The sequence below is a fragment of the Scomber scombrus genome, chromosome 10 (assembly GCF_963691925.1).
Source record: "Scomber scombrus chromosome 10, fScoSco1.1, whole genome shotgun sequence".
Taxonomy (NCBI): domain Eukaryota; kingdom Metazoa; phylum Chordata; class Actinopteri; order Scombriformes; family Scombridae; genus Scomber; species Scomber scombrus.
In genome coordinates this window covers 2,173,499-2,200,426 of record NC_084979.1, presented here as the reverse complement: position 1 = coordinate 2,200,426, position 26,928 = coordinate 2,173,499, and the positions used below count along the sequence as shown (strand labels likewise).

General features: G+C 38.5%; 1 protein-coding gene across 3 annotated transcripts in view; it reads left to right on the top strand.

Annotated features, from left to right (window-relative positions):
- Window positions 1-8,315: 8,315 nt before the first annotated feature.
- vps13d (vacuolar protein sorting 13 homolog D) overlaps window positions 8,316-26,928 on the top strand; it is a 66,305-nt gene continuing 47,692 nt past the window's right edge. For 2 of the 3 annotated variants that reach the window (XM_062426600.1, XM_062426598.1), the window contains exons 1-18: window positions 8,316-8,807; window positions 10,767-10,961; window positions 12,355-12,432; window positions 13,913-14,103; window positions 16,367-16,447; window positions 16,571-16,687; window positions 19,121-19,225; window positions 19,424-19,594; window positions 20,769-20,869; window positions 21,184-21,352; window positions 22,001-22,102; window positions 22,374-22,566; window positions 23,604-23,786; window positions 23,978-24,108; window positions 24,224-24,275; window positions 25,296-25,475; window positions 26,507-26,637; window positions 26,714-26,846. In XM_062426600.1, coding sequence (XP_062282584.1) covers window positions 10,865-10,961; window positions 12,355-12,432; window positions 13,913-14,103; window positions 16,367-16,447; window positions 16,571-16,687; window positions 19,121-19,225; window positions 19,424-19,594; window positions 20,769-20,869; window positions 21,184-21,352; window positions 22,001-22,102; window positions 22,374-22,566; window positions 23,604-23,786; window positions 23,978-24,108; window positions 24,224-24,275; window positions 25,296-25,475; window positions 26,507-26,637; window positions 26,714-26,846 — 2,215 coding nt within the window. In that variant the 5' untranslated portion in view covers window positions 8,316-8,807; window positions 10,767-10,864. The remainder of the gene's footprint in view (window positions 8,808-10,766; window positions 10,962-12,354; window positions 12,433-13,912; window positions 14,104-16,366; window positions 16,448-16,570; window positions 16,688-19,120; window positions 19,226-19,423; window positions 19,595-20,768; window positions 20,870-21,183; window positions 21,353-22,000; window positions 22,103-22,373; window positions 22,567-23,603; window positions 23,787-23,977; window positions 24,109-24,223; window positions 24,276-25,295; window positions 25,476-26,506; window positions 26,638-26,713; window positions 26,847-26,928) is intronic. The other variant, XM_062426599.1, reaches the window with a different exon arrangement.

Sequence of the window (26,928 nt, the reverse complement as noted above, 5' to 3'; positions counted from 1 at the left end):
GTCAGCTGTTACACACAGATTCCAGCTTTAAACATCTGATTTGCTTGTAACTACGCTTTTATGGATGAATCTTGAGCACTATGTTTAAAAAAAAAAAGTTACATGTTACATTTTCAAACATAACAAAACATAATAAATAAGCAATACATGTGTAATGCAACTTAAAATGTAGCTACTACAAATGAATGACATAATACTGATGTCAACTGCATCCAGTGTGTGTCACTGTGTGGCTGTGTTTCCTCCTGTGTGTGTGTGTGTGTGTGTGTGTGTGTGTGTGTGTGTGTGTGTGTGTGTGTGTGTGTGTGTGTGTGTGTGATGCTAGATGAAAGATATTAGAACTCTTCCAGGTGCTGCTGGGTGTATGGGATGACGTGATGGTGTTGGCTCTGGCAGATGTGAATGCCTGGTAGTGCATCTGTGAGCTGGAACAGATGGCCTTCCTTCCACAGTGGGCCTGCCCTGGATTATGTAGGGAGGTGACATAAGAGCCAGCCAATGGGCTTGTGGTTTATTAGAGTCAGCAGTAGTGTAACGAGGGATTCACATCCACCAGGACTAGTGGTGGGTGAGGGGGACTGGAGTGTGATTGTCATGTATTATTACGCTCTTTGTTTGCAGCATGCAGTGGCAAAGGGCACTGCTGGATATTAATGCAACAGCAAAAACAAACATGAAGAGTAAATATTTAAAAGGAGGTCAGAAAGGATCATTTCAGGGATTTCATTAAAAAAACAAGCTTATAAAGGTAGTTTGAAGATGTCAGTTTAAAGCTTTTATGCAGATTTCGCAATGATTGTTAGGAAAGTTGCAAGGAATTGTTGTTTTCCCCATTGTGCCCCAGCCACTCATTTTGTACAGTATGCATTTTTTCACCTCCAGATCCCAAATACATTACACACAACAAACTACAATTGATGGTTTCAACACTTTGCCCCCAGGTGATACACTATATTGCCAAAAGTATTGGCTCACCTGCCTTGACTCGCATATGAATTTAAGTGACATCCCATTCTTAATCCATAGGGTTTAATATGACGTCGGTCCACTCTTTGCAGCTATAACAGCCTCAATTCTTCTGGGAAGGCTTTCCACAAGGTTTAGGAATGTGCTTATGGGACTTTTTGACCATTCTTCCAGAAGCCCATTTGTGAGGTCACACACTGATGTTGGACTAGAAGGCCTGGCTCTCAATCTCCGCTCTAATTCATCCCAAAGGTGTTCTATCGGGTTGAGGTCAGGACTCTGTGCAGGCCAGTCAAGTTCATCCACACCAAACTCTCTCATCCATGTCTTTATGGACCTTGCTTTAATGTTGGAACAGGAAGGGGCCATCCCCAAACTGTTCCCACAAAGTTGGGAGCATGGAATTGTCCAAAATCTCTTGGTATACTGAAGCATTCAGAGTTCCTTTCACTGGAACTAAGGGGCCATGCCCAGCTCCTGAAAAACAACCCCACACCACAATCCCCCCTCCACTAAACTTTACACTAGGCACAATGCCGTCAGACAAGTACCGTTCTCTTGGCAACCACCAAACCCAGACTCGTCCATCAGATCGCCAGATGGTGAAGCACGATTCGTCACTCCAGAGAACGCGTCTCCACTACTGTAGAGTCCAGTGGCTGTCTACTTTACACCAATGCTTCCGACGCTTTGCATTGCACTTGGTGATGTCTGGCTTGGATGCAGCTGCTCGGCCATGGAAACCCATTCCATGACGCTCTCTACGCACTGTTCTTGAGCTAATCTGAAGGCTACATGAAGTTTGGAGGTCTGTAGCGATTGACTGCAGAAAGTTGACGACCTCTGCGTCGTCCCCAATCGCTTCCACTTTGTTATTATACCACTGACAGTTGACTGTGGAATATTTAGGAGCGAGGAAATTTCACGACTTTTCAGGACTTGTTGCACAGGTGGCATCCTATCACAGAACCACGCTAGAATTCACTGAGCTCCTGAGAGCGACCCATTCTTTCACAAATGTTTGTAGAAACAGTCTGCGTGCCTTGGTGCTTGATTTTATACACCTGTGGCCATGGAAGTGATTGGAACACTTGATTTCAATTATTTGGATGGGTGAGTGAATACTTTTGGCAATAAAGTGTATATATAATATGGAACCTGCACCATATGAGTACAATGTGAATTAAAATCATTAAGGTCTTAGTACAGCAGACTATATTTTGATTATATAAGACTCAATTGATCTCCAGAGGGGACATTTGCAGCATCTCTCTACAAGACAGAGAGCTGATACTGTAACAGACTGCTACAAATCATATATGGGTCAATGACTTTTTTTTTTTGTGTGTCCATGTGGTTTAGTCAAATTAGGGGTTAAAATGTGAAAATAAATGTATGAATAACTTGCACACATTCCTTTTTTGTGGACCCATCATTACATTTCAGCTTTTAATCCATTTTGAGAGAATATATTAGAGGATTATGGCAAAAACGTCTAAGTGGTGTAACCATAAAAACTTTTACCAGTTTTCAAAAACACAGGACGAGATGTAAACCATCCTTTAAGTGCGAGCACGTACCTAGAGAATACACTTTGACCTGACGATATATAACACAGAGGAGATTTCAGGTGGGCACTCTCCTTTGGAGGGTGATCCAGGGTAGTCATCATCAGTAGTTAACCCCAGGTCTCACTGGATGTTTCGGCCATTACAACTAGACATCCTCGACTGGGGAAGGCCCTAACAGGGGTGATCAAGTCCCTGCAGTGTGTCCCCCAGATCACCCTCTCAAACGGGGGCCCAGCAGGAGTCTTGTATCTTTATCCACAGCCACTGGCTGCTTCTCTCAGCCGCCTCTGGCACAGCTTTTAATCCATTTTGAGAGAATATATTAGAGGATTATGGCAAAAATGTCTAAGTGGTGTAACCATAAAAACGTTGTACCAAATAACTCAACTTGCTTAAAAAAGAATACAATTGTCCTAAATATTACATTTCATCTGGGGAATCATGTCAATCAGGAACCATTTACATGAAGTAATTATTTGTATTAGTCCACTTAAATACACTGTAGGTGGTTAAAATATTTAATATTTATCATTCTTTTGTGGTTACACCATTTGACATTTGCAGTAAAAATGGTGTAAATGTCAATTCAAATGACATAGAACCAACAAAATTACTAAATGTACATTTTAACAAACCTGATGCTGCTTTTAAAACTATTTTTTAACATATTTTTGAATTGCTCATACCAACCCTTATGTGTCACTGACCCATATGTCAGTGCTTTTTTCTGCTATGTTAAAAGTCCCTTTCTACTTGTTACCAGGTGCTCTATATTTACTGTCCAACATATAATTTCATTGCCTGAATTTGTTAAAGAGTGTAATTACAATAAGAAATGTTCCTTACTTTACATTTTGTGTCATAACACAAAAGTTTCATGAAGTAACAAAGTTGCTATAACAAGAAGAGTGTCGTGGAACAGAATACAGAATCATTTGGTGGGTAGAAAAAAAATATTGTAAAATGCAACATGGTTAAACAAATAGAAAAATATTTGTTTCATTAGAAACAGAGACAATTTTTGTCATTGTGGCAACAATATATTGAGGGTGATGTAATGTATCACATGTAATACAATTAACAAGCCCTGATGGTTCGCCAATAGTTAATTTGCATTTGTAGCTGTATTAAAGTTAGGCAGGAGGAGATGACGGAGGTTAGGCAGACAGATAGAGAGATCCTCTGCCACCCAGCTGATTGTGGTGGGAGAGATTACACAGTGTGGTCTGGATGGATTATTGTTCTCACTACATTTAGCAGAGCTGATCAACTGCACACATGAAGGCCAGTAATTACACACACAGCTTTAAAAAACACCATCAGAGACAGTGCTTACACTTGTAGTAAAGGATTTTTAATAAGAAATATTCTTTACAGTGTGTAACTTCACACCTTAACAGCCAAATATATGACATTTTTATCAAATATTTCTCACTGAGACAAGTGGTAAAACATTTTAGACTGTCAATTGTGAAGGTGATCCAACAGATCCTGAGCCAACGGAGGGAATGTCATCATAAAAAGACATCTGCTTGATCTGACTATACTCCTGCACCTATTTTGCAAATTGTGTGGATTTTGTCCCTCGTCATCACTTCCAATGGAAGCCTGTTAGGAAGAGATCTTTCAATGGCCGGAATGAACAGGAGGAATGATTACAAAGAGAAAAACTGGTTTCAATGCACATGTGGGAATGTATGGGGGGGTATTGTTGTACAGACTGTGAAAAAATGCAAGCCTATCCTTTAAAACATTGTTTGCCTTGGGCCCTACACTAAACTGTTTACATCCTAACTGAAGGGTCACTCATACCAGGGCCCCATTCTTCATATGTGGCAATCCACATTAGAATGTTGACCATTTGACAGTCGGTACTTTTTGGCTTTCATAAACTGACTTCATCTGAAACTGCTGTCAGAGTAACAAGTCCTTAAACCCAAACCTGATTAAGTGCGGTATATTGACAGAAGCTGGATCAGGGACTTCAATGTACTCACTATGTAGTCCATGCTGGGAGGGTTCCTGTGATAACCCCTGCTGAGTCATCGTGTTGCTGTGTGGTTCATCTGACTCTTTGTTCTCGTTGCAGGTGGCTCACTGAGGTGACCTGGAACACCTGAGGGCCTCTGTGAATTCAGGTTATTTATGTCTGGATGCAATATAGCACTCTCACTCTGGCATTCAGCTGCTGTGGCTTCTAAGTGGATCTCATGACATCCTCAATGCGTCTCGGGTGTGTTCACACCTGTTCTTGGAGCTGGACACTTGTGATTGGATCACCACTAAACCAGCCAGGTGTGAACAGCTATCCAGCTCTCCCCTCTTCCCCATAGATGCCTTTTTGATTCAGTTATGTGAAGATTTAGTTCTTTGTTTTTGCTTTCAACACCTCCCCTTACATCTTTCACTCATGCACATTACACTGCTGATTATACTGACATCCACAACCCATATTGCAAATATTTAGTTGATTTAATTGTTTTTATTTGATTGAATAAATGCTGTATGTCCTACTTAGTTGTGCTCAAAGAGCCAGGTCTTAACAATCCCCAACACACCTACCTCATTTGCCTTTGTTATTAAGATAACCTCATCCAGAATTAACAAACCAATGTATGCCCCCCTCAGGATGAATTGTAATAACTTTGATGATTCCTAAAATGTTCATCTAGTGCCATCATCATTGCAAAATTTAATTTGTCATGCAGTTTGATTTATAAGCAAACACCTGCTAAACTAATGACACCCATAACAGCCTCAATGTGTCTGTTGTGTTTTGTACTAATTAGAAAATGTTAGTCATCACTGGTGAACAGGGTATATTTTGGGTTACCTGCTAAAGATCAGCATGTTAACATTGTGGTTGTGAGAGCACTGCTGTGCCTGCTTTATGGACATGGAGTGAACATAGGAATAGACTGAATAGACTTCTTCCTGTGGACCCTAGTAAGAGTAGCTGTTACCAAGCACAATGGCTAATGTGGATCCTAATAAACTCAACTGAACCCAACTGAACTCAACTGAACTCAACTGAACTCAACTGAACTCAACTGAACTCAACCCAACTCAACTCAACCCAACTCAACCCAACTCAACCCAACTCAACTCAACTCAACTCAACTCAACTCAACTCAACTCAACTCAACTCAACTCAACTCAACTCAACTCAACTCAACTCAACTCAACTCAACTCAACTCAACTCAACCCAACTCAACTCAACCCAACTCAACCCAACTCAACTCAACTCAACTCAACTCAACTCAACTCAACTCAACTCAACTCAACTCAACTCAACTCAACTCAACTCAACTCAACTCAACTCAACTCAACTCAACTCAACTCAACTCAACTCAACTCAACTCAACTCAACCCAACTCAACTCAACTCAACTCAACCCAACTCAACTCAACTCAACTCAACTCAACTCAACTCAACTCAACTCAACTCAACTCAACTCAACTCAACTCAACTCAACTCAACTCAACTCAACTCAACTCAACTCAACTCAACTCAACTCAACTCAACTCAACTCAACTCAACTCAACTCAACTCAACTCAACTCAACTCAACCCTGGTAAATTGCCCTGGTAATGCTGGACAATTAACCTCATCTGGAGCAGAGGTCTATAACATGAAGCAAGTTCAGCTTAGTCTGGCTTTCTTTGGTTTAACCGGCTTCACTGAGTTTATTGGCCCCTCTAGATAACCAGAAGCACAAAGCTGCTGGTTATGAAGCAGTTCTGCTACCTCTGGGTTTTTAATGATGAACCACACCAGCAGAACCATGAATGAAGTACTTCATCTGATATGAGATAAAATGGTGATACCTTCTGGAAATATCAAGTATGTCAACAGCACAGTGATATTCATGAAGGTGAAATGTAACAATATAATCACATAACTACAATACAAGATATAACATGAGAAATATTTCCAAAATTTTAAAGATGAGACTAAAGCTTAAAATAAGTGTGAATGAATATGGATATGTCTTTATTATAGTAGCTCTATGTATATGTATCTTTTGCATTTTTTGTTAGATGATAAACTTTTCTGGATATGTGATGCACATATAAAAGTTGAAACAGACAGAAAGTAATGTCACTGTTACTGCTACCAAAGCAGAGAGGAAAGGAAAAGCACTGGTAGGTAATGCCTGGTGAGGTCTGTCTGACCCAAATTTATAACCACTGACCAACATTTGTAATGATGGGAGCTAATCCCAATGTGTGGATTATTGTTCTAATGACAGACAACAATGTGTAAAAGCACTGAGAGTGACAGCAATCCCTTCAGGAGAGAAACAAAACTTTGCACAATTAAAATACAACTACAATCATCACTAGAACTTCTGTTTAAAAAAAAAAAAATAGAAAGCATGGAAAAGTAAAATGATTCTACTTGTGACTTTTGTCCTTGTTGGTATCCTGAAAGAATGAGACTTTTTTTCAGTGATCTGATTGGCTGTTGATAGATTGTGATCTGATCCCCTGAATTTAACATGCTCTGGATTCTCCAATGCACTGTCTTATAGGGGAAATGAGGTTTTCTTGCATTACTGTAATAACAATAAATCCATGCGACTGCTCTTTCAAAAACACATCATCGCTCTTCCTAATACGTAATGTCTGGAATCACTTTGTGAATCACATAAAACAGAAACAGGCCTGGCTCTTATCAAATCAGTAGCTGATAACGTAGTAAGGACGTTTCTTTCAAACACATTCATCAATTTTACCCAGATATGAGGATATCGATATCAGTTGTACATGTTGTTGTAGTTACCCTGAGGCTGCTGTTTACTTATTTTCTGAGACTCTTTTGGAATGACAGGCTGTTTTTTTTAATCAATAGCCATACTGATGAACATTTTTGGAATTTGTTCTGTTTGGAATAATACAAGATAATTCTATATTGAATTTTCAGCTATATATCACAAATACTTAATTTTTGTTGTTCTAATAAATAATTTTCCAATCTATCTGTAAAAAACTATTAGTATGTGTTTTTGTATAAAATATTTGTTTAAATTACTACTTTTCTTCTGGAAGATGAATAATTAGACTACATCATCATTTGAGAAGAAGAACTTTTTTCTTTTTTTTTTATATGACAGTAATGAAAAAACGTGCTCCGGAGCAGGTACACTGTTCAATATCAGTTACCATGGTGATTTACCCCGGTTAAAAGTGAGCCTGTGTCGTGATACTGGACCACATGAGTTAAGAATACTGGTCTTGCTGTGTCGGCACCACAGCGCCTCTCTGCGGAGGAACCACGAACTGCACCTGCCGAAGATGTAGTCATGTTGTGTTCAAGGTCTCTGTCTTTTGTCTTGTGACTACATTTGACATGTGTAATTGATCAACAGATGCTAAGTACAATGTAGAAAGCACTGTTCTCAACAGCTTTTAGCCGACGACATATAAGGTACATACATCAGAAAATACCGCTCATCGCCGTGTCAAAAATGTCTGATTTACCAGTCAGTGAGTAAGTAACCCTGAAAAATAGTCCTGCTTTTCAAACCTACTTTAGTTTTTGTAAATATCAACAGTTACATTTTCTCTGTTTTCATCTGGTATAGTCAATCTTGCCATTACAGCTTTTAGACGGTAAAAGTTTACAACAGAGCATCTCAATTCACGATTTAATCTAAAGCTGCCTATCTTCCCAGTTTGACTTTAACGCAACACGGGGAGGAAGGGTTTGTTTTCGTCACGTGACAGGAAGTGTGTGTTGTTGGAAGTTCAACGTTAATAGGAAGTGTGTTTATTTATGATGCAGCGACGCACAACTCTGAAGACTTAAATACAAGAAGAATCCCTTTTTTTCCGAGGAGGATTAACTGTGTTTTCTATGAAAACGAACGTGGTTAGTGTCACCTTTGAGTTTGTTCTACCGTCAGCTGGCTGTGTTTGTGGCTGCTGTGTGCACTCAACCTTCGGATGCTAGTTGTAGCTAAGTGGTAGCTAAGTAGGATCACAACCTTGTCCTGTCCGTCAGCACACACACGCTGAGTGTGTACTTCCCTGCTGACTGGTGCCAGCTTTAAACACGTTCCTGGTTCTTTTCACTTTGTCGTAGTTGATATCATGTGTGTTAGTGAGTGTCAGGACACAGGCTGACAGCTCACGGTAACGTCATGCACTTCATGCTGTCCTGTCCTGGGTGGTTGTGACTAGACATGAGCGTCTCCTGACATCAACATGGACTCAGCAGAAGTGCGTCCATAACTTCACGAAGAGCTTCAACTGTTGTGTTTGGCGGTGAGTCAATGACACTGCTGTTGGTTATATCAGTTCTGACTTAATGGTAGCTCCTGCTTTGCTAACGGCTAACTCTTATTGAGTGTCTAAAGTTATTGTCCCTGTGCCAACGTCGGATAAGAGAGGGCAACCTTAGGTAAGCCACCCACTGTGATTAGACATCGTCACTCCTTTAATACTGTAAATAACTACAGTGGTAGCGGTCATTGAAGTGTCCTCGTCTTATCTTAGCTGCCTAACTGTTGCTAATATACGCTAACTAGCTTTCTAGCTCTCAAAGGAACTATTACACGTTTAAAAACAACGTAGTTATCCCTTAATATTCAATTCCCACCACACACAAACTCCACAGAACTCTCTAAAGCAGGTGTGTCAAACACGCGGCCCGTGGGCCAGAACCGGCCCGCTGGATAACTTTGCAAAATGAAAATGAAAGAAAACTAATTAAAAACAATGTCTGCTGCTTTCTGTTTTTGGGTTTTTTTTTTTAACATCCTGAGCAGAATATAATTCAACACAATACATTTAACAGCTGTACAAACACCCCTAAATGTCTTTGACTTTTCCTAAAGTGGCCCAAAGTGTACAATAATGAAAATATTTTTAAACGTTATACTTTGTGGTATAGATGCCACAACTGTTTGGCTTTTGATTACATTAATAGTTTGATGTGTTATAAATTGTTTTAATGTTTCATTAAGTTCTTGTAATTTTCATTTTCAATAAAATACATTGAAATCATTATTGCTATGTTATAAAATAGGACATGATATTGTGTGATATCAGTGGTGTAAAACCTAAAAAATACACTCCCTCTGCTCTCTGAATGTTGTCAAGCAGCTACAATAAATAGACGGTTTATTATGGTAAAGATATACTATATATATATATATATTTATTTGTAGGTTATTATGGAATTATTTTACTGGTTGGGCCCACTTGAGATCAAACTGGGCTGTATGTGGCCTTTGAACTAAACTGAGTTTGACTCCCCTGCTCTAAAGAAACATGGCTTGTTTAAGATGACTGTTTTAAAGGTATGTAACTTATAAAACTAGACTGAAATCTCTGTTGGAGTCTCCAGTCAGCAGTGAGAATGAGAATACAGTTTCCCTGCGCAGTATTACAGGAAGGCATGATGTCTTTCATGCTGAATTTACATTTAAACAAGGGGAGTCAAACTCATTTTCATTCAAGGGCCACATTCAGACCAATTTGATCTCATTTGGGCCGGATCATTAAAAAGATGGAAGGAAGGACAGACGGAAGAAAGGGAGGAAGGACAGATGGAAGGAAGGAAAGAAGGAAGAAAGGGAGGAAGGACAGATGGAGGGAAGGGAGGAAGGAAGGGATGAAGGACAGATGGAAGGAAGGAAAGAAGGAAGAAAGGGAGGTAGGACAGATGGAGGGAAGGAAGGAACGAAGAAAGGAAAGAAGGAAGGAAGAGGGGAAGGACAGAAGGAAGAAAGGGAGGAAGGACAGATGGAGGGAAAGAAGGAATGAAGGAACGAAGAAAGGAAAGGAAAGAAGGAAGGAAGGACAGAAGGGAGAAAGGGCAGATGGAGGGAGTGAAGGAAGAAAGGAAAAAAGGAAGGTAGGTAGGACAGATGGATGGAAGGAAAGTGGGCCGGATTGGACCCCTCGGCAGGCCGGTTCTGGCCCGCGGGCCACATGTTTGACACCCCTGCTATAGACGAACAACTCATGAAACGTATTTAAATCCACTCTACAAAGTGCTTACAAGTGGCTTTAGCAAAGGAACATACTTACTCAATACTTGATTTTAAGATGTAGTTGTAAATGATGTGTTTTCCATATAGAAGAACAGATTATATCTGAATGGTGAGGACAGGTGTTTTGTTAGCTTAGCAATCGAATGCCACTCTATTGAAATAAATGGATAACAGTGTATAACCTTTTAATTTGTCCTAATATTTGTGTCCTGTCTGTGTGCATTAGACATTGAACAGCTACAACCTTAAGGGTTGTGCTTGTCATTGTCACAATCCCCCCCCCCCTCACCTCTGGGTAGCCCTCATCACCCCTGAGCCATCAGGATGTTGGAGGGCCTTGTTGCCTGGGTGCTAAACACATATCTGGGAAAATATGTCACCAACCTGAACACAGACCAGCTCTCCATCGCCCTTTTAAAAGGTAATCACATGCTTCTATGATGATTATTTAGTATGTGGCTATGTGTTTGAATGTGTTTCCCCCTTCCTGAATGAATTAGAAAAGTCCAAGCTGTATTTTATCACCGTGAGAGATTTTACTAACTTAGCGTCTACAATAATACTTGAATACTTTATGTAAACAACATACAGTTTAAACAACAGTCAGGAGCCCAAATAAACATTGAAACCTGTTTTTCTTGCTGTAAAAATGTCCCCTGTTCATACTGACCGTTAGAAGAGCTCTTCATAATGCTCTTACATACACTAGAGTGAGTTGAGACGCCTCAATATCTTTACTGTGCAGCAATTCTCTTATTATTACTGCTGTTAAGTATGTAGTCTGTGTGTGTGCTCGTTTGTGTTCGTGTACATGTATGTGTGTATGTATATATGTACATATATGTACACACTTAAAAAATGGTGAAACTATCAGGAATGGGCCAAAAAAAATGATACTGTGATATATCACATTACTGCTTATGTGACATTATTGATATATTGGTACCAACTGTCAATACATTTTTTTTTAGAAAATAGTGATAGATCATTGATTTAGGCTGCTTAACCTTCACATACTATTCATGATCATATGTGACCCAGTTTTACATGTGAGAGCAGTAAAAACACCTTAAATGCTTTTTTCTTTTAGCCTTCAATTTGAGGACTAATATGACCCAGAATATACAAAGACATTCAGTATTATAGTGTAGTGAAAAATGAGAGTTTCAGACTGTGACACTTGATGAAGTTCTGCCTCGGTCTGATCAGAAACAAACTCGGGTACTTTTCCTTTTATGTGATCAAACTCGACAGCAGGAAACACTGTGCATGATGTAGCTGTGCTTTGCATAATGACAGGATGAGGAAGAGCTTTGTATAGTAAACATGAATGGAGGGTTTACCTGGATGGACAACTAAATCAGTTTCCTTCTCCTTCATCAGCTGACTGAAGTGGCTTCTCAAACATAATGCTCACATACAAGTTCTAAACTACATCCAGGCTTTTAATCACATCTACATCACTGCAACAGACCAACACACACAACTTACATGTTACTGTAATGTTCTTGCTCTTATTTCCTCCCACTCATTCTAAATAATGGAAATATTGCCACAAAGTGAATACTGTCCCTTCTGAGCTGCCGTACACATGTGCAGTGATATAACCGTAGCACGTAGCCAGGTGAACTAGTAACGGTGAGAATTAGTGGTGGATTTTCTTCGCCTGTGTGAAACACAGCAACAAACTAATCCACTGATTCAGCCCAAAGCAAACAAACTACACCCTCAATCTTCAGGCATTTACTGGGAAAGTGAGACGGCTCCAGTTTGGTTTAAAAATCAGTGTTTGTCTGCTTCCTGTTGTTCCTCAGGTGCGGTGGAGCTGGAGAACCTCCCTCTGAGGAAAGATGCCCTGCGAGAATTTGACCTGCCGTTTGAAGTCAAAGCAGGTGAGACACAAGATTCATACTGAAGCAACTCAAACTCAACTCATCAGCAACCATTAGGAGCTTGTTTCATTTTGTGGAGCTGAGATAACAGTGAGGTCTTGAAGCAGCTGATAGGGAAAATAATTCTTGTCTGCCTCCTAACCTGCAGTCAGAGATATGAGGTATTTCTGACAGCGTCGACCCCCCCCCCCCCCCCCAACCCCTTTGTGAAAAGAACAGTGTCTCAGCCTATCATTAGCAAAATAGCTTAGGCCACCATCATTTGCAGTTAGAACTAAGTGAAGTTTCATTAACTCTAATTGAGTTTGATTTGTTTGTATCTGAGGTTGTTTTTGTTTTTTTTTAAACATTTTTTTATTGAGATTTTCTTATTGACGTTAAACATGAACATTTGAATAAATGAAGTGAATACATAATCCCCCAATCTGGAAAAAAATAAAAAATAAATAAAAATAACAATTTTAATTAAAAAAAAAAATTACACACACACACACACACACACACACACACACACACACACACACACACACACACACACACACACACACACACACACACACACACACACACACACACACACACACACAATCAATCTCTCTCTCTCTCTCTCTCTCTCTCTCTCTCTCTCTCTCTCTCAACAAAGTCCACAGGTTATATTCCCAGTGTACACAGTTTGGCTCCCTTCCAATAATGAGACCCGTACATTCTGTTACACTCTTGTATCTGGTTGAACTTGTTACAGAAACACTCCGAATATGTAACAGGGCATAACACAGTGCTGTTGTGTTCATCTGGTTCCTCTGACATCGCTTGGATGCAACATTCCCTTCTGCTTCAGTACTTGCTAAATAAAATGTAAATGTCCTCTTCAGAAGAGCTTCAGTGTGTGAAAAGTGTCTCAAAGGCTGCATCCTGTCTACTAATCAGGACTTTCCTGTCTATTGACCCGATGGAAAGATGAAGCAGCATACTTCATACTTATTCATGCATGCCTTCACAGGCACAGCAGATGGAAATGATTGTAAGGTGATTTTTAGAGGTGATTATATTTAGCTGAAGTCAGAAAAGGTAAGGTAGGAATGGAAAAAACCTTTAGCTGTAATTTCAGCCTGATCATTTGATTCAAAGCAGGGTGAAAATGTTCTGTAAGCAGACTCTACTCTGTCTGCTTGTTTTTAGTAAATAACATTCATTAAAAAAACTATATAATAAAAATATATATATGCAGGGGACCTTAAATACAGTTTATGATACATTTTCAGCTTTATTGGATATAGAATACATGTCAGTCAGAGGCTGTACTTTAACTGAAGGAGCAGGTTTGTGTCCATAGTGCAGCTGCAGTGAATGCTACACTGAGGTCATCAGTTATGTGTGCAGCTCATTTCAAATGTCTGGAGTCTTAACTTGTATATATACTGTAAGTATAAAGTCTGTCTTTACATTCATGTGCTCCATGTCGTCCTTCACTGTTTTTCAGGCTTCATCGGAAAGATTACTCTCCAGATCCCTTTTTACCGACCTCACAGTGACCCATGGGTCATTTCCATGTCCCAGCTCAACCTGATCATCGGTCCCGCCCAGTCGCAGGAGTATGACGGGGAGAAGGAGAGAGAGGAGGAGATGGAGCGCAAAAAACGCCTCCTCAAGGCTCTAGAAGACAAATTCAAAGTAGGGGGATCAACATCAACACTTTAAAAAAATGTGCCTTTTTTTTTTATTTCTCCAACTAATGGTAATCATCAAAGAATAACAAAATCCTTTTTCTGGTCTCTTATGAGCATCACAGCCTCACATAGATACATATTACATATAATGAATAGATTAAATAAGCCCTTACAAGGTATCAGAAAGGCTTAGACTACATTTCCAGTTGAATATAGTCTGTTTCCTGCTGTAGACAGTAACATTAGTTGTAATGCAGGCTGCCAGCAGACGTTTTACATCTATGAAGTACAGCTGAGTCTGGTGCCTCAGTGGATTGTGCTGCATTAAGCTGTTTAATCCTTTTTTGTGGAGTTTCAGTCAGCAGCATCAGACCAGCAGCAAACACAGGAAGCTCATCCACTACACACTTTCTTAAATGAACTAGAATAAAGTGTAGAGGTGATTTGTCCTTAATTTGTATATAAAATAAAAAAAAAAATATGAAGAAAATACATCAACTCAAAATCAGAGACAAAGAACAATGATGTCTGCTGGCTCTCGTGCCCTTGTAAAAAATCAAATACCTTTCTCAGTGTGCGCTGGTCCTTAACCTGCCTACCTATAGAAATACTATCCTCTGTGCCCCAGCTGCCCAGTACCTTCAAAACAAAAGGCATGGCAGCTTTATTTATATAGTGCATTTCATACACAGGGGCAGGTCAGTGTGCTTTACATAAAAACATACAATTAAAAAAAGAAAACCCAATTATAATAAAAAGAAAACAAAGTATATACAAATAGAAAGGGAGAAAAAACACAAACAGCTAGACTAAAATAGAGAATAAATGACTCAAATGAACTAAAATCATACTAATATTATAATCAAACTAATATTCTTCAAAACAAAAAATAAACATTGAATTATTAAATCTTACAAGAACAAACAGCTCCAACATAAAAAAAGTGTTTTATTATTTATAATTATAATAATGATAATCTTTCATACATGCAGCTCAAAGCCCTTTAACAAAATAAAAGGCGCTTAAAAAAACATTAAATACAATAAAACTGTGTAAAAAATAAATAAAATGAATACAATGAAATATTTCAGTGAGATTCAGTAAAATGATTAAGATGAAATAGTGTTCAGATGTTTCTGTTGAGCTGCATGTCAGACAAGTTGTTCCACAGATTTGATCCATTAGAAGAAAAAAACTTTTCCACACTTCTTTATCTCAGCTGTTGGTACATTTAGTGATGTTGTTTAGAGATAGAGAGAAAGATAAAGAGGTAAGAGATAAGATAAAGAGAAGACTTTTTAAAAAGCTCTCACATTTAATTTGGTGAACACTGCTGACACACTGATAGTTTAAATGGCAGCAGAGAGCACTGGTATCCTATTTAAAGACAGCAAACACTCCACTGAGAAATCATTTACTTTATCGTATCTGACTTAACTTTCTGCTTTACTGAGCTTTTTTATCTTATAATTATTTGACTTATTTTTCTGTTTCTATGTTGACAGACACTGTGTTTATGGGTCAGTGACAAATAAGTGTCTGCAAGATGAGCAATTAAAAAATCTGTTAAACTAGATTTAAAAGCAGCATCAGGTTTGTTCAAATGTACATTTAGTATTTTGTTGGTTTTATATCATTTGAAATGACATTTGTAGCATTTTTTTACCAAAAGTAAGACTGAATGCTCCTGAAAATGTCAAATGGTGTAACCACAAAGAATGATAGATATTACATATTTTATCACCTACAGTGTATTTAAGTGGACTTATACTAATAATGACTTCATTAAAAAAAAAGTAAATGTTTCCTGATCTCCATGATTCCCCAGAGTAAATGTAATATTTAGAACAATTGTATTCCATTACCTTTATTTAATATAAAAAGTTATAATGTAAGATCATGCCAAACTAGTTGATATGGTGTTTTATTGACAATTTACTGTTTTTAAGCAAGTTGAATTATTTGGTACAAAGTTTTTATGGTTACACCACTTAGACATTTTTACCATAATCCTCTAATATATTCTCTCAAAATGGATTAAAAGCAGAAATTTGATGCTGGGTCCACAAAAAAAAGAATGTGTGCAAGTTATTCATACGTTTATTTTCATATTTTAACCCTTTAAATTTGAACAACAAAAACCACATAGACACAGAACAAACCTCATTGACCTTTATACTGTATGTGCATGTATGATGATGATGCTGATGATGCTGATGATGCTGATGCTGCTGCTGCTGATGATGTGTGTGTTGTTCTCCCTCCAGAGTGAGTGTGAACAGAGGGGAGAGTCTTACTGGTACTCAGTCACTGCCTCAGTGGTTACCAGGATTGTGGAAAACATCGAGGTAAGCCATCCATCATTTTAAATCCAAAATGTTTCTTAATTCTCAATATTGGAAACAATACATATATTTTGTGTTATTCCACTCTTAGTAACAGACTTCACTTTTTCTGGCTGTTTTGTGCAGCTGAATATCCAAGATGTGCACCTGAGATTTGAGGATGACTTCTCCAACCCAGAGAAACCCTTTTCGTTTGGTGTGTGCATCTACAACGTCTCTGCTCAGAACCCCTCCAAAGAGGCGGTAAGTGTTCATTATCCAAGTGTGTGTGACATTACACCTCATGATTTCTCTTTCATATTTGTTCATCTAGTTGCTGTAGAAACATAGAAAGAACTAAATGATGTTTTACCTTCTCCAACACAACAAACTCTTCTCAGCATTCATCTCCAGCTCTGTCCTAGCTGAATTCTTTTTTTCAATGCTTTGTTTATTGATTTTTTGTAAATTGAAAACAAACACAACAGTCTCAGCAATAAAGACAAATTCAATAAATGTAATAGAAAAGAGATTTTCTAGTTCACATACTTTAACATTGTATGTATGGGCACACATACATTTACATATGTTCATATCAAACTATTCCCAAGTATTCCCAAAATACTCCTAATTAACCATATAAGTACTAATATGTATACAATAAATGCACATATGTACACCCATACCTACACTTACATACACACATTTATACATATATACATATACACATACATTCAAATATATAATAATTCTTCCTGGCTGAGTACTTAGCAGATTTTAAGCACTCAACTCTCGCAAGATTTTAGAATGAGCCGTCTCCTTGAGCGAGACTTGGTTAGACACGGTAACAAACGGATCAAATCAGGTGAAAGGTAAAGAAGAAACATTTCATTTCTCTGCATGGAGCTTTCCATTATGCTGTCAGACACTTATAATAATAACCTGAGCCTGTCGGTGGTTAAAAAGGATTACAAAGGATTACATTGCAGCCCGTTTTGCGGCCGCTGGCTGAAACACTCTTGCTCAATAATGAACCAATTAAAAAAAAACTGTTGTCCCCATTAGTCACTTAGACACTAAAAGATGGGAAAATAGGGTCCAGATTAAACTTAAATCACTCCTGTCTGGGTCAATGTTAAGGAAGAGGAGTCCTGACTTGTTAAGCAGAGATATAGAGAGAGAGTTACAACATCAACTTCAGCATCATTAATCAAACTCTGATCACACTCATGCACCTCATAAAGATAATGTGCATGAAGGTTTTCAGTCGGAGCACCTGGCTGGATGTCAGCTGCATAATGATGCTATCTCAGCCTTATTACAGCACCTCAGATATTTGGGTTAGGGTTATATTACAATTATTGCTGAAATTACTTCAGCTCATTGTAGTCATATAAACAACTTCACCAAATATATTTAAATGTTTTGATTCCTTTTTTTTTTTTTTTTTTTTTTTTTTACATTACTATGGAAACCAACTGATGAAAAAACTAGTCCGTCTGTCTTGGGGTGCAGATTTGTGGTGATGTATGTTTGTGTTCATGTCGTGAACCATGCAGACATTTTTATGGAGTTGTCGTCGTCGTCACGTTTAACTGTGATTGGCTCAACTGTTTCAGAGCTATAAGAGCAGTGATGTGATTGGCTAGGATTATTTGATAAACACCATACCCACTGATGTGTGTTCACCTTTTGGCTGATGCACTGCTGTACAAAACAATTGGGGGGGTCACATTACCTTCTATTTTAACATGATATTTTAACTCATGTGGGCAGCTTTGTTTACAGTCTGTGAAGGGTTAATCTAGGTTTTTCCATCTTTACTTAAAACTGATTTAGATCAATGGACTCCTCCGTTTTTCTTAGTTTCTAACCATGATGCTGTTTTTTCTTTCGTCTTTGTTCTCTCAGTGTTTCGACATCATTCTGTCTCAGGTGTGTGTTTTGTGTCTGGTGTTTTTTCAGTTTGACTGCTGTCTTTCAAGTATTTACAGTCCTTGTCATACCACTCCTTTCCTTTTTCAGTGTCTGTTTAGTCATTATTTACAGTCTGGTTTGTGATAAATATCATTTATTTTTTAATGTTGATTAGACCAGTGATTTCAGGTGAGGTAATTCCATTTTTTTTTAAAATCTAACATCCATTTATCCAAGTCCATGTTGATGATGTATTTAATGTAATATACAGGGCTCAGGTTCTGTCATATTCTTATGTACAGTTGGTGAGTGGGTTTTTTTCTTGCTGTTGTCACCAAGTGCTGCTCATGGGTTAATGTTGGACCTCTGTAAATAATATTGAGTATAGTATAGGAGCTGCTTTATATGAAAAGTGCCCTGAGATAACATGAATGATTTGACACCATAGAAATAAAATGGACTTGACTTGACTGTAACCAGATGACTTACTCTTCAGATTTCTCAGAGTAACCTGGTAACTAAAGTGTATGTAAATGGACCCCTCTGGACCTCCTCTAACTAAGATTTAGTAGCTACTTTTAGCACTAAAATGTTGTGTGAATTACTCTTAGTGTTAACAACAGGACTCCTACATTTTTGGTCTGACAAGCCTTATTATTTATAGGACTTCCTGTTGCCCCAGAGACCAAATGATAATATTTCTCTCTGCCCGTGAATTGGTATCCATAGTTGATTCTGGATTTGAGCCTAACGAGTATTCCCTTTTTTTTCTATTTGCAGGTCCAGAAGCTCCTCCGGCAGAAGCAGCTAGAGATTGAAGATTTCAGCGTCTACTGGGACACAGAGTGTGAAATGCTGGGAAAACTCCCTGTAAATCAGATCCAGGTGAGACATTCAGTCCTTAATGTTTCGGGTGATTTTATTTAGGTTTCTTTTTATTTTCTATATCTATTTTATTCATTCTTTTTGTAGTGTCTTTCTTTGATGTTTTATTGTGAAGCATTTTGTGGCGTCTGATTTAGAAAAGGTGCTAAAAGACAACGTTCCATGTGAGTTTGTTTGGTTGTTTTTGGGAACGCGCAGGAGGCGATGACCCAGTGCATGCAGAGCCGGGAGCATCAGTACATCTTTGAACCAGTGTGTGCCTCAGTACTGCTCAGAAGAAACGCCTCCAAGGAGCCCCTGAGGTCCAGACACACGCCCCGCATCGAAGGCCAAGTTCAGCTGGAACCCATGTCCTTACGCCTGTCACAGGTCTGTACGGACACCTGAACGCATCTCTTTGTACACAGTGTTTGGTGTGAAGGTAAAGGGATGATGGATTATGTCTGAAACCGTAATTTTTTTTTTTACAGCTTTCAACTTTATTTAAAACTTTACCAATTTTAACATATACAAATCTGGATTGAGCTGCACTAAAGTTTGTCCTTTTTATCTGGATACTCCTTCATGTGTGTTCTACATTTTCAGATTTGTGTCACCAGGTTTCATTTGACAGAAATGCTCATAAATCAAATTGGAACAATTAAACACATTTGTTGCACGTGATTGGATGCAACTATGCAGTTCTAGGACATTCCATATTTAGGAGTGCTAAAACTTGAAGTGCTGGATCATAATGTGTGTGAGGTTTATTAGTGAGTTCAAAATGTAGTCAGAAACAGAAGGTTGAAGAGACTTCATTCTTTTTGCAACACATCATGGTTTGTGTGAAAAGACTTTACTTCACTATAACTAATGGTCAGGTATAAAGAGCGTCACTCTCTTGTTATTTTTTAATTTGCATAATCAGGTAACTATCAAGTATTTGTTCAAATTCTACCAAAACGGAGTCACAGACTGTCACTAAGTCTGGAGATGAAATGTTGTAAGAAGTTGTAAAATATTTCAAATTGAGAAAGCGGTGACAAATATTGTAGTGTAATATTTACTGTACAAGCAGGTTTTAGAAAAATTCAGTAAAGATGTCTTTGTCGATCATGATTTCTCTTTCATTTTTTTTTATCCGTTTAGTTTGAAATGTTGGTGCATTATTTCTATTCCCCTGACTTCCTGCTGTTGACTGTGTGTTAAATGCATAAGAGGCCACTTCTCCCTTTCCCAATGCACTATGACACACTGATCACCAGAAAAACATTGTAATAATAAAGTATTACAGGTCATTAGGTTATTCACTGTCTCACTGACTTCAGTACTTCAATATTTTTGATGTAGAATTCAGTCAATGTTTAGTTGTCCATTAGTGTCAACAACAGCTGTCTCCAGAGGGAGGCAATAAAAGTGACCTTGACATATTGTGGTTCAGCGGTCTCAACACAGGTCACTGGCTCCAAACCAGCTCGACACAAGCTGAGCATTCAAGCAGAACAGTAATTCATTGTGTGTGTGTGTGTGTGTGTGTGTGTGTCTGTGTCTGTGTCTGACTCAGGTCCAGTACGAGCAGATCACAGCCTTCCTCAAAGAGCTGGACCGCCGGGAGAGGGAGATGCTTTACCGAAAGTGGAGACCCAAAGTTCCTGTTACTGGGCAGTAAGTTCAGACATACAGGATCATTCATGTTTACTGTACTATAGTTTTATCAGTTCTGATGACTACATTATACTCCACAAGGTAAAATATGAGGCAAAATCATCACAGTCACGATCAATAATGATAATATTACTCTACAGTTAATTTCATGGAGTTGCATGAGTCACTGGAGTGAAAGTAAAAATCAGGTTGCACCCATAATATTTCATGAGGAATGCCCCTTTCTGTTCTATCACTCTTACATCATTCCACCTTCATATCTCATGTGTGCAAACTAGATTAGATATAAGCCTGTGACATTGTTTTTTCCCCAGCTGCCGACAGTGGTGGATGTTTGCCATTGAGGCCAACCTAAATGAGATTAGGGAGCAGCGGAGGCGGGGCAGCTGGGATTTCGCCTTGAAGCGAGCACGAGATGCCCAGACCTACACCAGCCTGTACTTCAGAACTCTCAAAGGAGTCCCACTGAGTCCTCAGGAGGAGGTACTACACTTTATGGCCATGTCATGAAAAATTGCAGGCCTCTCATTCATTTGAATAGAGACAGTGTAGGTAGAGGTGCCAACACAGAGGGCAGCAGCAAATAAACAACTATCCATTAGTCAGCAATAAAATTGAACCAGGCTCAACTTTTGGTGTAACACATTGTGAACGTTCTGGTAAGGCAACGTGCTGGCCAATCACTTAAATGCAAGCTCATATTCCTGGTGGTCTATGTTGTTTTTTTTTTTTTTTTTTTAAGGGAACCTTGTGAATTTTGAAACAAAAGATAACATATTTGGTACTGTGATAACTTTCCAGAGTTGAAGGAGTTGAAAATCATGTCTATGTGGTGTTTTGTCATCTGATAAACCTTTAAATGTAATAATCTGTTAGGACTAATGCAGCCCCCTGCATCTTTATAATGCAGGACAAATATACTAAACAATCTCTGGTTCCAGCTTCTCAAATAAAAAAAAAACAAACTGTGACACCGTGATGAGCTTCTTTTTTTTTTTTTTTTTTTTACAACTTTTGACATTTTATTGACTAAATAATTCAATGAGGAAATAAGCTCAATGTGCTTTTGAGATAATATACTTACAAACACATATTACTGAACTGTTCTTCAAATGTGTCTTGGTCAACTAGTGCGAACTGGAGCGAGTGGAAGAGGAGCAAACGTTGGAAGAGGTGCAGAGTCTGAGAGAAATTGTCCACGACTGGTTTCGAAAGCAGGAAGAGATCGCAGAGGTGAGAGCAGATCACTCATACAGGTGCTCGACACTTTTTAAAACAGAATTTCCAAACAAAGATTCGACTCCTGCACACTGTCAGCACTTGGGGTAAATTCATCAAGTAGCTAAGTTTTGGTCCAGTGACTTTCATCAGGCATTTTAAAAGAGAAGTTTCAACAGCTTAGTGATCTGTGTTGGTCCAAAAGAAGCAGAAACCAGTAAGAAGAATTCAATTCTAAAATTTCACTGATCTCCTAAATGTGTTCTCTCTCTGTCTCCTCTCCTAGTATGTGCGAGAGCCCAGCAGTGACCCACCACCCTGTTCACCCACCACATCCATCCCCAAGAGCGGGAGCTCTGGAATGATCCAGTACCTGCAGTCTTGGTTCCCGGGCTGGGGTGGCTGGTATGGAGATTCCCAGGACCCAGATAGGGTCCCAGAGGAGCTCCTTCCCAGTCCGTCCTCCTGGGATATTCTGGGTGAGAGACTTGACTCCTGTTTGGACATTTAGCATCTGTCATCATGCTGAGTTTGGTTTCTTTGTAAACTCTGGTGGAAGTTGCCACTAAATGATTGGTTTTATTTGGATGGCATATTCTTTTAAATTAGCTCATTCTTAAAATGGGTGAAATAAGACACAGCTATAATACATGATGGTTGAAATCTTATTCATATAGGCACAGGCAAAACACATAGTATAATATTGATATAGATGACAAAGCTAAACACAGCCACAAGTGGCAGTGATTGGTCCAAGCAGATTGTGAGCAAATCAGTATGATCCAGGATGCACTTGAAAATATTACCACATACATGAGCTGCTACGTTGTACTCAGGGAGGACTTGAGCACCTGGGGATTTAAAACTTGAACCTTTTTTGACCCCCTCTAATCAGTCATTACCAAATCTTATACATCGACTGAGTCGTCACCCTCGATCAGGCAAACTGAATTTTGTAAGAATCCATGAAGCCAATTATGATATATAAACTTTTCGCATTTGCGGTGCCTCTTAGTGGCAGGATATCCCAGGACTGCACAGCAAAGCTCGGACCTAGCATTCAAACACATGGACCAAGTTTGATACAATAGCTTAAGCTAGTTTTGACTTTTGAGCGTTTCTGTAAAATTGATCCTAAAGACACAAGTTCAAAAATATGTAATTTTAAAACGGTATGGAATATCAAAAATCTGAAATGGTTCTTTTTTCGGCTTTGTCCAGATATGCCATGCGCCAAAGGAGTAGCTCAAATTTAAAATGGGAAAAAAGAAAATCTATCTTGTCGCAAATTGATCTGGCCAATCGGTGTCATTTTTTTATCTGTTCAGTCGGTGAGAAATATAACATCTGCAAAGTTTGGGAATTGGACCTCTTATGGTTTCTGAGACTTTTAGGGCACAAGAAAAAGAAAACAAATCTTAATACAATATAATAATATAACAGATAAACAATGTACAATATAACAAATACAATATACCATAATGACCACTAACCCTGATGATGTACACTTCTCCAGCAGAGACAGAAGACTTGTTCGACCCGTTGGAGGACTCTCACACTCTCAACACGTTCACCAGGCGAGATCACCTGTTCGCCCGGCTGGAGTTCTTACTGGAGAAGGGCGGAGTCACTCTCTTCCACCAGGATCGGAGGGGAGACACAGTGCATGAGAGTGGGGTCATCCAGCTGGAATTTTCAGGTATGTAAGAGCAGTGTATGGATACATGTTCCACTGTCTACCTCCCTTTTAACGATTGTAAAGAACTGTATTCTATTATACTGCAGAAGAGTATGTTGCCTTTTCATGTTGTAGATTCGTTATCAGGAGAGAAAAACGTTCTTTGCTTGTGTACTATTGCCTTGATTGAGTTGTCTTTGACTGTTCCACAGGGGTGAAGGTGATTTTGGAGTCTTTACCTCGTTCTGAGTCGTCCCTGCTGTCTGTTAAGCTGGGTGGTTTGTTCCTGAGAGACTTGACCACTCAAGGCACCATCTTCCCTGTTCTGGTATCTCCCAAAACGGTAAGCAGTAATAGAAGGAGCGCAGGCAGTATTCCAGCCCCTGAAGTATATGATATATGCCAATACTTTCTGCTGTATGTTGTCATGCTGATCAAGTTGCTTACATCAATTGTAGGACAAAGTTGTTGTTACCACTCATCAAGCGTCTGGGCAGTCCGGTAACTCTGGTAAGGTTTCTGTTTTTAAAACAATTATATTTATATATTGAGTAATATGATTATATTTGCTTGATTGAAACAGTAGTAAATGATATTATAAGCACCTTAAAGCCATTACAGTATATAACTGGGTATAGATTCATCTAGGAGAGGGGATTTTTTCTTCAGTTTATGAGTATTTCTACTCAAGTTTTTATTTACTGTATGCTTGTGCTTACTACTTTTTCATAGCTATAAATATTTTTCATTTCTAAAAGATACTCAACACTATTACTGTTGCTTTTTCATCACAACATCTACATTTAAAAGAAATAGTCCATTTGTTATGTCTCAGAACCGCTGCATAGCAGCAGCTCCACACTAAACTCCTTTATCAGCCTCAGGTTTTACCTGCAGTGTATTAGTGCCTTTGAATATCATGTGTCATGTGAAAACATTAGATTTCTAAACTGTCCACAAAATAAAAGGTGTTCATCCTTTTTATAGTTCAATAATAACACATAACGTTGAGGACTGAAGTGGTGAGCAGAATTGAGGGTGCAAAACAGGGCATGCGTTGTGCTGCTCTGCCCCCCCCCTTTTTCCATCACCCTTATTGATTTCCATCACAGTCAGGTCTGCAGTGTTTTTAAGGCAAGTTAGCTGTTATGTTTGTAAGTTTGTAACCCACCACATTGTTTTCCTGTGTGTAAAAAGGCAGTTGGTTTGAGTGATAATGTGGTTCAAACTAGGGGCTCATATAGGAGGCATCATCAATATATTCACCTTATCCAATGTTTTCCAGTTGTGTGTAATGATAATTCCAGACTCTTCAGTTGAATATCTCTGTACTGTACATGCAACATGTTGTACCTTCTGTCAAAAATAACTAAAAGTAAAAGTACTTTTTTCAAATGTCTACATGTTCATGTTGGGGAATAATTATCTTTATGAGGCAGCACAAGTGCCAATGCACCATACTCCATCAGGTGTCACTGAAATGTTTATCTCATAATGAAAACCCTGTTTGTGTTCTTTTTGTGTTGTCAGGATCCACTGCAGAGAGCTCGTCACCGCCAGTGTTTGAAATGATTTATGAGCGTAACCCTGTGAGGTGTAAATTTGAGAGAAGACTGGAAGTGAACACGAGTCCACTGAACATCATCTATAACCCACAAGCAATCAAAAAAGTGACGGAATTCTTCTATAAAGGAAGAGTTCACACCTCAGGTAAGTCAGCAGAAAACATGCTTTAGCATTTTTTTCCTTGTTGGCGTCATTTCTACAAATAAATAAAACAGATAAAGTAAGGGCTGAATAAGAAACAGCACTGATAAAGAAAACTGAACAGCACACTACACGATGACTGCCTCAGGCTGAGTTCCTGTTGAATGCAACCTAGAACTGAGTGGTCCTTAGTGGTCCTTCATGGTCCTACATTCGGTGATAGAAAAATTTGCCAGGTAAAACGATCACAATTAGGGATTTTCCCTTGTCTTTTAATGATCATCACATGTATTTATGCATATGCAAATGTATTCGTTATACATATTCTGTGAGCTAAATAAAAACAAACGTCCAAATCCAAGTCGTTAAGTTCATAGTCAGTCAAAAGCAAATAAATCAGTCAAAATCAAAGCTGAATAAATCAAAAGCAGAAACAAGCAGAAGCAGATCATATTAAATAGATCAAAAGACACAAATAAAATGTTACGCCACAAAATAAATGTAGTAATGAGTGTCAATGTACAATAAAAGAGTAAATGTATTCTTAACTGAACTTATGCAGATATTAAAATTGGATACTGAGAAAATAAAGTTTCATTCAAGAGTTTATCCAAAGTTGTTTTATGGGTAAACAGATGAGGTGTGATCGAGTGCTGTAAGGTATTGTCAAGGAAGGAATTATTCTACTTGAAGATTAATATTCTTGGCTTAAAGAGTATGGCCGGGTTGTGTCCAAAATCTACAGAGCCCCTCATGGGTTGCATTGTAAAAACAAATCATGGGCTGGAAATGTATACACTCAGTTTAGCGATATGTGAGCATGAATAAATAAACTGAAGAAATGGATTAATAGACTGTCCAACTAAATTAAATCAAACACTTATCAAACTATTTCCAAGCTCAGCAATGAACTTCATCAAGTATTGATATAATATAGACTTCAAGTATTATATATATTTGTCATGTAACCTTGATCGTTCATAATTGCATCAGAATAACATTGTAGATTTTTAACTTTTTTTTTTCTTCCTTAGGTTTTGGCTATCAGTCAGAGTTGGAGTTGAGAGTGGCAGAGGCTGCCAGGAGGCAGTACAACAAATTGAAAATGCAGACCAAGGCAGAGATCCGACAAACTATTGATCAGCTTCTCGTGGGAGAATTTATTGTAAGAGAGATTCATTGGATAATGACACGAACGAATAGTAGATGAATTATTTCTAAATACTGTCTCGCTTCTGTAGGAAAACAGCAAGCGTTGGACCATGAAACTGGACATCTGTGCACCCCAGGTGATCTTTCCTGATGACTTCCAGTCAGGAGACCCGATGTTAGTTGTCATTGATTTAGGCAGGATTCTTCTCACAAACTCTCAAGGTAATATCATTAAGTATTTCACCTAAAATAATGTGAGAATACCCAAATAAGTCCATTACTCATCTCATATATGTTTTATTTG